This window comes from Chiloscyllium plagiosum, chromosome 21 (assembly GCF_004010195.1).
Source record: "Chiloscyllium plagiosum isolate BGI_BamShark_2017 chromosome 21, ASM401019v2, whole genome shotgun sequence".
Taxonomy (NCBI): Eukaryota; Metazoa; Chordata; class Chondrichthyes; order Orectolobiformes; family Hemiscylliidae; genus Chiloscyllium; species Chiloscyllium plagiosum.
Genome location: NC_057730.1, coordinates 19,641,933 through 19,653,978, shown reverse-complemented (window position 1 = coordinate 19,653,978; position 12,046 = coordinate 19,641,933). Strand labels below are relative to the sequence as shown.

Sequence of the window (12,046 nt, the reverse complement as noted above, 5' to 3'; positions counted from 1 at the left end):
ATGTCCCAGAGACGTGCAGCTTAGGCGCATTAGTCAGGGTTAAATGCAGAGTAATGGGGTAGGGGAATGGGTTTGATTGGGTTACTCTTCAGAGAGTTGGTGTGAACTTGTTGGGCCAAGTGGCCTGTTTTCACACTGTAGGGATTCTGTATATAAAAATCAGTGGTTTTTGGATTTTTAACCTAGCGATAGATGGGAAACTTTCAACAATTACCATAGGTAAATTTATAAAATGGAGAATCAGGAGGATCACTGATTTTGTTTTCTTGCTACTTCTGTATTCACTTCATTAACAACCAACTGTAATCTGCATTGAGTAATGTAAGAATGCTGTAATTGTCTTTATAAATCATGGCACTTCATGTGGATCTACATAGGTATTTTCTTGTAAAACATTTCAAAGCACTCCACACAATGGAATACAGAAATTTCTGTTAACCTCTTGAAATAGATGCAGTTTTAAATGGATCAAAGTAAAAGGTTACTCTGGCCATTCAGAATTTAATATATATTGGAAAATAATTTTTAACCCATCCTTCTCAAATAAGGTGCAGCGTAATTGGTAAAAGACAAATTTTATGGCCCTGTACCTATATACAAAACCAGCCTTTAGTGCCCTTAAAGTGGAGTCAGTAACTTAATTTTGAAATGCATTAATTCACTGGTTTCTAATCAAAATATGCTTCAGAAAAACATTTGGAAGACATGAACAAATTTAGTGCAATCAGAGGCCTAGAAATTTCAATTTAGTATTTTTTAAATCAAAGTTTATGGACTATTAAATCTGCTGATTTTTAGACCTTTATCATACATGATACAGTTCAATTTTTTTTTGCAATTCTACATGCTGGTCCTGTTCCTTGGTAATCAGTATTATATTCCCTACCTTTGGGAGTGGTCCTTTTCTTTCTTGAATGTAGTGTAGCTTCTAAATGTAGTACAGTTGGACATGGGCAACAGCAAAGGATTAAATTCTATTGATGACACTTTCCTTCTCTCCATCCCTGCTCCACTCAGATCTTTGTTCTGGCAATGTTCCTGTTCTTTCAGAAGGTAGAAGTGGTTGGGACCAAATTGACACAATGTTAAACGATAAATACACCAATTTGGAAGAACAAGGCAACACAAGTTTATGCCTGTGGCCTCCTTAACTAATTCAGAATAATTCAAATACTAGGCAGTGGAGTATCTTGGTACAGCATTACATATCAACTTAAAACCCCTTATTACTCTATACTAGATACCAACAGCAACTCTCAAGATTTCAATTGCTTACAGCTGCTTAGGTTGAGAAGCTTTATGAATGATTAAATGTTAATTCTGAATATCATGTCTCCATCAGATGGATGAACTAGTGGACCTCAAACTGTCCAGAACTTTTAACATTCACTGGCAGGGTCGTTTACAATTATTGTAGGCAATTCCAAGTCTGATGTGGAATGGAGACTGATTGATTGCTCAGCTGAAATCCTTCTGTTGGACATTCCTACCATGAAAGTTTGGCATCAGAAGAAGCAGTTGTGTAAAGCTCTTTTGCTGAGATATCTAAGATGCAAAGCCTGTTCTGAGTGCAAATATGCAACAAGAGTATTTGTGGCAAGGGAGTATGCATGACACTGGCACCTGAAGTCAGGATTTACATTGCCAAGAATATCCTATATCCATGGGCCACTAAGAATTAAATTACACCAAAGTAGCAAACACTCACACACCTTAAGCCAGCCAACTACATCAAAGCCTGCTTTTGAGTTTTAGTCCCTAATCTGGCTTTAGGATAGACTCTTCCAAAACAAAAAAATTGCAAGTTGTACCAAAGAAATGCTTTAACCATGAAGGAACTCCAAAAGTTGTTAGTGTTGCACACAGTTAATTAGCGTTCTGGTACTTCATGTCAACAAAAAATAAAGTTTTATCTGATGGGTTGTTGATTGTTTCTGCTTTAATAACTATCTAAAGGGGCATGTCTGGTTGGGGGTCATTCCTCCAACATGGAAAGATAAAATTATTTCTGGAAAATAATTTTTCAATTTATAAATGTTACATCAGTGAAGAGACTATTAGTAAACTCAGAAAACACATTTTAACAAATATCTTTTGTGCTCTTAAATAAGACAGGCAAGGCTTCTTCCACACATTTGTGTATGGTGAGTCAGGCAGGTCTATGCATAATCTTTGACGTGTGGAGTTGGTAAAATAAAAAAGGGCAGCTGACCATGTCCCCAACTAGAGTCTGGACCAGGTAAGGTCATTAGAAAGCATGGCCAGGAGATTAAGGTTTCGATAAAGAATGGAACTTAGACAGGGCTGCCAGCATTTATGGAAATGTAACCCAGAATGAGCTAGTGTCTTTAGAGGATTGACCTGAGATGTTGGAAAGCATCTGTATCATCCATGATTCATGCACAATGTGAAAGCAAATGCACCAACACCTTGTGTTGTATACACATTTCTTTTCAGCTTTACTTCATATTTGTACATTCTACAAATTTCACATGCTACAGTACAATATGGGCAGATGGTGGATTGTCCATCCAAAAAGTCTCTTGACCAACCCAATTAAACTTAAACATATTTCAGTACAGCTCTGAACCACACACACTTTTATAAGAATCACACGGATTACATTTTTGTTTTCACTTGTTTTCCTGATACAGGACCAAAGTTGAAATAGCTGGTATCACAGTTGAGTGTGTCTCAGTTTTAATATTAATTTACAGGGTCATTCTTGTCTGTAACTAGAAATACTTAAAGTGACTTTTTAACCTGTAATAAAAGGGTAGGAAGCACTTAATGTGCAAGAAAAGGCAAATGCTGCATTAGAAATAAAGCCCAGCATAAATGCAGTCCAATGTCCTTTGGAATCCTTCAGGCAGTGGATTAATTTCTTTAAAAGGTCAAGATTAAACAATACTTTCAAGAAGCAATATGTACATATCAATAGTTTTACCCTAGGGAACATTAAAAGAAGTAGAGTCATATGAAGTGTGCACCAATTTAGAGGTGTAATACTACAAGAGTTTAAATTCTAAAGCTCTATTATTGCATAAATTATAACTTAAAATATGAAAATACAACTAAATCACATTTTAAAATTAAAACTTGAGAACTGGATCAAATGCTCCGAGTTCAATACTCTAGGTTATGTACTTTTGAAAGTCATTAAAAAATTTCTAGTTCAGACAGTAACTCAGTATAGAGAAGTCACTAAGGATTTCGATCAAACTTAAACTGTTCTCTTATGACTGCTTTGTTCTTGAAAAACTTTGGATTCATCAAAATTTAGTGCTTGGTTTATTCAAACAAACCAATGATTTCACAGTCTGTTGCACTATTCTGGTTTTCAAATAGCCATTTCCTGGTCCTTTTTTTTGCACCAGTTTGCACTCGATATTTAACCACTAAAAATGACACACAACACGAGTAGTAATCAAACCTGAGTCTGTGGCTGAGCAGCATTCGAGTCTTTTAAAAAAAATTCCAGGGTGACCATTTATAAATTACAGATATTTATACAGTATTTGTACAGTGTTCATCAAGGAACAGAAACTAACAATCCATTTCGGATTTTTCACTAAATGTGTAAAAAAAAAAATTCCCCAAGAAGAAAACGACAGTTTTCCCACCCGGTTGGTAAAATTCTGTACAGTATTTTAAAGAATAAAGCACCATGTTCTGGATAGCGAAGTGAAAGTTCTTTGAAGATTTCATCTCTTGCAGAAATTGTTTAACCTAGTCATATATCTGAAAAACAGAGAAATTGACATAATTAGACTTGGCATCAACTAAAATTAAACTAAGGTTTCCCTACTATCCACACACCAGGGCTCTTTGTGAGCAGAGTGAAGAATCTTGCTGAAATTTCTGGTCAGTTATAGCACATGAATATTTTCAGAATACTGTTCATGAGTTATGATTGATTGTTGACTCAGCCAATAATGTAAACTCAGCTAACAAGATCTGGATCTAATGACACAATACAATTACAGGACTTGCTGACTGCAACATGCCAATAGTGCAAAAAACAAAAACAGCAAAACTAGGGAGGGAGCTTCTAATGTGCCTATCAAAGTACAGATGTGTCAACTAGCTAGGAACTCTGCAATAAACAACACCTTTACTTATTTAAAACATTTTTTTAAATTGCAAGGAACTAAAGGCATTCACCAAATTTATTAATAAATAGAAACAAAGTGCAGAAAGTCTGCTAAATGGAGGTTAAAAACCAGAAAAAAGGGAAACACTTGAATCAACAAATGGTCACAAAAGTGACAATAAGTTTGCAGGGAACACAAATACAAATGAATTATTTAGTGCTTGAGATCATTGAGAGAAGGTAAAATGTTCCAGGGCAGGGATGTGTAAAGAATACAATTTCAGATGTTGCAATCATGGATTAGCTAACGCAGTTGAAGATTTAGGGACTATGGGGATGGTCTAACATAGTAAATCCAAGAGAAATTGATTAAAAATTTAACAGATCGTTAAGTAACAAGAGCAACAAATTACAGGAAAAAATAATTCAGAGCAACACCCCATACCAAACATTTAACAGTGTGATAACTTATTTAAAATTAATGAGTAGAGAGTCATCAGCAGGAATACTGACCAGTTAATTTTGTTTTGCTGCTTGTCAATTTGTTTTTGAAGTATTTGATTTGTATCTGTAAAGATGACGCACAGCAAACAGACTGTGGCATCATGTATGAAGAGAGCCTGGAAAAGCTTAAGTTCTTTTCCATTAGACTAGAGATGGTGAAGCGCTGTTCAAAATTATAATTCTTTGGATGACATTATAATCATTTTGAATAGTAGTCAGAAACCACATGGCATAGATTTAAGGTCATCATGAGGCAAGAGGAGAGATGAGCGGAGGTTTTACACAAAACATTGTTAGGACATCATTTTTTGTAAAGCTATTAGGGTTTTTTCCCCACCATTGGATAAATATTTACAATAGCATTTCAGAAGCCAAGGGAATGGGACACAATGGAAGCAAGGAAAAAAAACTTGAAGATTCAACCTCAAAAACCCAATCAAACACATCCCTCAGCTTAAGCCCATCTGATGATTCAGTTAACTCTTCTAAACACTAACAAGTTAAAATTTCACTTCAGACTTACAAAGCTTGCCTGACTACTTCTATGATACCTTACATATTGTATCCAAAATTCTAAAGTATTTTCTGCACCAGTCTCAAGTAATTTAATCATTTGGATATTTGAATAATTAGGCAGTGTCAAATTTGTACCTTCCAACTTTACAGAATATTTGGATTACACTGAGCAGTCTTCATCCATGGTTCCAATACTTGTAGAGCTATGAAAATTATTCAAAGTTTAATCGTTTGGTTCCTTGAAGATCCTAGGCTACATCTCATCTGGTCCAGGAATCTTCAGCTTTTACGTAGAACACTTTTTCTGTTTCTGAACACCTAGGCTCATGAGCAATTACTGGAATCTGTCTACAATCTGTCCTCTGTTGGGAGGAACGAAGATTCCACTTGCTATATCATCCTGACTTTCGTGTATTATATTTCACACAAACCTTCTCTTTCATCTTCAATCTACTATTAATATAAACTTAAGGTCACATAGGCCCTTTGTTACTAACCAATTTTCTCCAGTTAATTCTTAGATTCCGTCTGACTAAGTCTTTCTTCTCGGCATTTGTTTAAACAATTCTAAAAATTTGTTCCAATCTCTTATTAAACAACAACAGCTGTTATTTAATCTTTTAATAAAACTGTTTTTTTCCCCCATTCTGGCCATTTTATGGCCTTAAATAGCACGGATTTACTTCTCTTCTATTTTAAAGTTTGGTTTGGTTTGCTGATTAAGTTTCCCCAATTATCAAAACACTTAAAACCAAACTTTTACCAGTTCACTGTTTCTAGCTCCAGCTTTGACTACAAAATCCAAATTTTACAGTACAAAGTTTTCTAGCTCTCAAGATCTCACGTATTCTAGTATAAGAATTCATGCAATTAGATAAACTATCAAAGATTCATGAATATACAGTTTTTAAATCACTAACCTGAATTCAAATTTCTCACATGCAGTTTTAGTGGGCTTTCTGCTCTTCAGATCTCTTTTCACCAGTCTGTTTAAAAAAAGTAACGACCCATTTCATTTGCTTATGGTTTATCCCAGTCATGGCCCGGAATTAATGCAATGTGTGCAAGTACATCAATTCATGAGAAACTTCAAATAATGTTACACAAGTAAGCTTTTTTTAAAAAAACTAATTCTGAAGGGTCATTAACCAAATGATTGCTTCTCAGGGAATTTAAAAAAACAAAAAAGCGTCAAAGTTGGAAATTGGGACATTTGCACTTAAAGGCAGTCCTCAAGTTGTGAATGTATTCTGTTCACGAGTCCGTTTGCAAGTTGGAACACAATGCAGGACAGCAAAAAGCAGATGTTTGTAAGTACAGGAAATGTTCATATGTCAGATATTTAAAGTTACACCCCTGTATAGGATTACATTCATAAGTATAAACCTTTCAAAGTCAGACATTTGTTAACTGGGGACCCAGTGTATTTCTCATCACCTTTGAGCACATCGAACACAATCTCAGAAGTGAAAGAAAATATTTTCAGGATACTGAGTTAAGAGCAATTTAAGAAAAAAAAAATCAACAGCACTGCCTGGTGTTCTTCCTATGCTGTCAATGATTCCATTGGGGATCTGTTCCCACATCTCAGTCTTAAGCACAGAAGATTGAAGGATTGAGGGATCCAGTGGAGCAGATAGAGACAAATAATTACTTCTGGTGGCAAAATTGAGAATGAGCTGACATATTTTAAAATTAAAGCTACGCTGTTTGGGGAAAACTAGAAACTGTTTTTTTCCCAATGCTATGAATTTTCTTAAAGCTATAGCAAATATATTGGTGTGGACTTGTTGAGCTGAATGGCCTGTTTCTGCACTGTAGGAATTCTATGGATTCTGTGTGGAGTTAGGGTATAGATTATTAATGATCCAGTTGAATTGTGGAGCAGTTAAGAGGGATTGAATCACCTCTTCCAGTTCCCAATTCGTGGAGGTAACATTATGTTTAATGTTCTCGCTAATTGCCACTTAGCAGATAGGGATTTACAACATATTAGTTTTGTTTGTTGCTAAACTGAACAATACACTCAAAAAAACACAATCAATTTCAGACCATCACAAGAAATCCAGTGGGAAACAAAAAGTAGTAAATAAATATGTGCTCACCTTCCATCGTGTAGTCTCCTTAAAGGAACTAACACTAGTCAGATTGTTCCTATTGTCCGCTGAACCAAATTCTTTGTAGCCATGTGAATAGTGCTTTTCGTGTACTAGCAATAGAAATCACAGTAAAATTTACTTCAGTTATTAAAGCATGTAGTCAGCTTTCAAATGTTTAATTAACTCACTATTAGAACTTGCATAATAAAAGTAATGCCATATAAAAACAGAATCGGGGTTAAAATGGCGCAGTCCCTTGGAATTGTCCTCGTGTTTGTAGATGGAGCATACACAAGCTTTTCAACTGAGAACACCTTACTGGGAGGGGAACAAGGTTAGTGTGCAGGTGGCCTATTCTTCAATCTGTGCAGTCGATATGCCAGCAATGCTAAACTGAGTACTGCTATATCATTTCAAATTATTTTCTAAATTTTGAAAGTTTAATTGGAATACCTAATTTTATATCTTTTCATTTTTGCAATTGTATAAAGATTATCAACAATATTGTAAAATAATTTCAATAGGTTATTGGAGCACAAAATTTCAGTGTCTTTCAACCATAGCTCTCAGCAACAGCTAAGTTTTAATAAATTCTCCATTTGAAAAAAAGCTAAATAAACAGCTTTAAATTCTAATCTTATGGGGAGTACAAATTAGCCAAACCAGTTCACTGGCTTAGAACCAGCCACCAGTTTGCAACAGTGTATAGAGTGACAGAAGGTACCTACAGAAAAATTATTTAAGTGAAGCTCTGTTGCCATGTCACCAATGTAGTAATCAACAAAATAGGATTAGAGTGTAATTTAAAGCTCCTGCCAATGGAGGAAGTACTGTAGATTTCTCGCAGTGCAACCTTTGAGGGCAGTAGGTCATTTCAAAAGCACAATAGGCAACATGGCTTTCTTTTGCTAAAGTAAAACAAAGAACTGTCAATGTTGGAAATCTGAAATAAACAAATTGTTGGAGAAACTCAGATCTGGCAGCATCAGTGGAGAGAAATCAGAGTCAGTGTTTCGAGTCCAAATGATTTCCTTCAGAACCGAGTGTAACTGATTTCTTTTTTTGGGGGTGGGGGTGGGGGGTTTAAAGGGAGACAACAGTATTTGATAGGTGGATACAGCCCAGAGGGAGAGAAAGCCAGTTAGACAGACAAATGGATGGATAATAGTAAGCCAAATAGAAAGAAAACCTGATAAATAAAGCCATATGTTGGTGAAAATGGGATGACTGGGCTGAAAACAGCCCATGTTTGGGAGGGGTGTGTGTGTGTGTGGTGGGGGTACAGGACACACCTCCACACCAGTTTTTGTTCAAGACCAAAAATTATTGATCCCTGAAGGCTGCAGGATTCCCAAGCAAAAAGTGCACTGTGGAGGACTGCATACCAAGGAAGTCAATCCGGGTGTTCCCCAACAGGAAGCTCTGAATGAATCAAGACATACAGAATCTGCTAAAAACCAGATGTGAGGCCTTCAGATCAAATCAGGAGATCCACTCAAATATAAGGAATCCAAGTATGACCTTCGCAGAGCCATTAGGACAGCCAAGGACCAATGCCAATCCAAACTATAGACCCAGACAGACACCCCGCGACTATGGCAAGGATTGAATCACATCACAGATTCTAAAAAGAGACAGTGCAAGATAGCAGACGAGGACATATCCTCCCAGCTGGTCTCAGCGCCTTCTATGCTTGCTTTGAGCAGAATTTCGGCAGAGAGGTAACACCTATTCTGACAAGTCCTGACGAACCTATCCCAACAGTCTCTGCATCAGAGGTCAGATCAATTTTCCTTTGTGTGTATCCAAGGAAAGTGATGGGACCAGACAGAGTACCAGGCTGTGCACTCAGAGCATGCACAGATCATTTGGCAGAGGTCTTCTCAGACATCTTCAACCTCTCCCTCCAGCAGGCCAACATCCCTGCCTGTTTCAAGAGGGCCGGCATCATCCCTGTGCCTAAGGCAGCTCATGCATCATGTCTCAATGACTACCACCCAGTGGCCCTAAACTCAGTGGTCATAAAGTGCTTTGGTGGGCATGGCATCAATCAACTCCAACCTCCCCACTACTCTTGACCTACTCCAATTTGCCTATTGGACCAACAGATCCATGTCAGATGCTATATCACTTGCCCTTCACTCATCCTGAGAACATCTTGACAGCTATGTAAGAATCTTACTTATGGATTACAGTTCACTATTATCCCCTTGAGACTGATTATTAAACTTAGTGATCTCGGACCAAGCTTCACTCTAACTGGATCCTCAGTTTCCTGACTCACAGGCCACAATCAGTGAAGACTGGGAACAATATTTCATCCTCACTAACACTCAACACTGGCCCCACCCCCTCCCCCGCAGGGGTGCGTACTCAGACCTTACTGTACTCACTGTATAACCATGACTGCATCGCCAAATACCGGACTAATGCCATTTGCAAGTTCGCTGATGACACCACCATAGTTAGTTGAATCTCAGATGGCGACGAAACAGACTATATACGGGAGGAGGAAAACCTGGAAAAATGGTGCACTGAGAACAACCTAGCTCTCAATGCCAGCAAAACCAAGGAACTCATTATTGACTGTCGGCGGGATGTTACTCATGCCACCGTACACATTAACAGCAGAGGTGCAACGAGTGAAGAGTGTCAAGGTCTTGGGAGTGGTCATCCACAACAAACTTTCTTGGACTCTTCATGTGGAACCACTGGTTACAAAGGCCCAACGTCATCTCTTCCTCAGGCAACTGAGGAAATTTGGCATGACAGCGAATACCCTTGCCAACGTTTATAGGTGCGCCATTGAGAGCATTCTGTCTGGATGTATCACTACCTGGCATGGCAACTGTACCATTCAAGATCGGCGATGGTTACAGAGAGTAGTGAACTCAGCCCGGACAACCACAAAGGCCAAACTCCCATCTATTGAATCCATCTACCAGGCCCGCTGTCAAGGAAAGGTCGCCAGGATTCTCAAAGATCCATCCGACCTTGGCAATGTTTTTCTACAGCCTCTACCATCGGGGAGAAAGTACAGAAGCCTGAATACATGCACCTGCCAGTTTTGTAAAAGTTTATACCCTATTGTTGTTAGAATACTGAATGGACTCAAACTCTTAACATTCGCCTGTACCTGTTTTTTTGTTTTTGCCGCTGTTTACCTATTATTTACTATCTATACTACTTAACTACGTGATCTGCCTGTATCGCTTGTAAGACAAAGCTTTTCACTGTGCTTCAATACACGTGACAATAAATTCAATTCAATCCAATTCACTGAGCTTCGATATAGTAATTTTGGCCAGGGAACACAGATGTGCATTGAAGTGCAGCTTGTGGTCATTTTGCAGACTGAACATGGGTGTTCTGCAAAGCAGTCAGCCAATCTGTGTTTCATCTCCCCAAAGGTCTCGCCCCACACCCCCTGTCTTATGCATATATACCACCTTTTCCTAGCTATTATCAGTTCTGAAGGAGGGTCACTGGACCTGAAATATTGACTCTGCTTTCTCTCCTCAAATGTTGACAGTTTCTCCAGCAGTGCGCGTTTTGGCTTCCTTTCACTATTTTAAAAGAACCATTAAACAAGTTCGACAACCCCTGGTAGAGTGTTGTATCGAATCAAAAATCAAACTGTCAATGAAAGCTTATAGAACTGTAACAGAAACCTATCAAAATTAAGTGAACAGCTTCTTTCTATGCTGTAAGATTCTATGCTTTAAGTAAGAAACAAACAAGAATTGACCATTTGAGACACCATTCAATATAATCATGGCTGCCATGTTCTCTTCTATTATGCATATCCTTTGATTCTGAGAGACTACACAGAATCATAGATGTACAGCATGGAAACAGACCCTTTGGTCCAAACTGCCCACGCCGTCTGCCTCAGTCTTGAAGAAACCCATGATGGAGCATAACAACTCAAGGCAGGTAATTGCTAAGATTTACAATCCTCTGGGTTTTTTTGGTTTCTGGTCTTTGACCCAAATGATTGGCCACATTTACCAGAGGCTGAGTTGTAGATTCCTTTCCTTCAAGGAGGTTTAGTGACCATTAAAACTAAAGTGTGCAATAAAAACCAAAACATTACTGAATTGCCAATTAAACCTTAAAACTTTTGCATACTTCAAATTTACTGAACAGTCTGGCAATTTAGGTCACATATAATTTTTAAGAGGTAAGCTTCAATTCAATGGTTTTCATCAAGATTTTCAATCTATTCAGTTCAAATTTATTGAATTCAAATGGTCTGAATTGAAGCCATTAAAACAGCTCCTGTTGCCTAACTAAGCAACAGTTAACTTATGTAATGCCTTTACCATACAGAATGCCCCCAGGTGTTTTATAAAAGATTAAGGAAAGGCAACTGAAGGCTAGCTTGAAGATTTTTTTAAAAATGGAAGATGGTTGCGTAGGGGTAATATCACTAGACTAATAATAGTCATAGAGTCATAGAGATGTACAGCATGGAAACAGACCCTTCGGTCCAACTTGTCCATGCTGACCAGGTATCCCAACCCAATCTAGTCCCATCTGCCAGCACCTGGCCCATATCCCTCCAAACCCTTTCTATTCATATACCCATCCAAATGCCTCTTAAATGTTGCAATTGTACTAGCCTCCACCACTTCCTCTGGCAGCTCATTCCATATACGTACCACCCTCTGTGTGAAAAAGTTGCCCCTTTTATTCCTTTCCCCTCTCACCCTAAACCTATGCCCTCGAGTTCTGGACTCCCCCACCCCAGGGAAAAGACTTTGTCTATTTATCCTATCCATGCCCCTCATGATTTTATAAATCTCTATAAGGTCACCCCTCAGCCTCCGAC

The 12,046-nt window shown here is 38.0% G+C and overlaps 1 protein-coding gene across 1 annotated transcript in view; it reads right to left on the bottom strand.

The window, feature by feature from the left end:
• Positions 1–2,464: 2,464 nt before the first annotated feature.
• LOC122560592 (ubiquitin carboxyl-terminal hydrolase 42-like) overlaps positions 2,465–12,046 on the bottom strand; it is a 72,121-nt gene continuing 62,539 nt past the window's right edge. The window contains exons 16-18 of the mRNA XM_043711377.1: positions 7,219–7,322; positions 6,034–6,099; positions 2,465–3,741 (exon numbers count right to left, since the gene is read on the bottom strand). Of these exons, the coding sequence (XP_043567312.1) occupies positions 6,061–6,099; positions 7,219–7,322 (143 nt within the window). The 3' untranslated portion in view covers positions 2,465–3,741; positions 6,034–6,060. The remainder of the gene's footprint in view (positions 3,742–6,033; positions 6,100–7,218; positions 7,323–12,046) is intronic.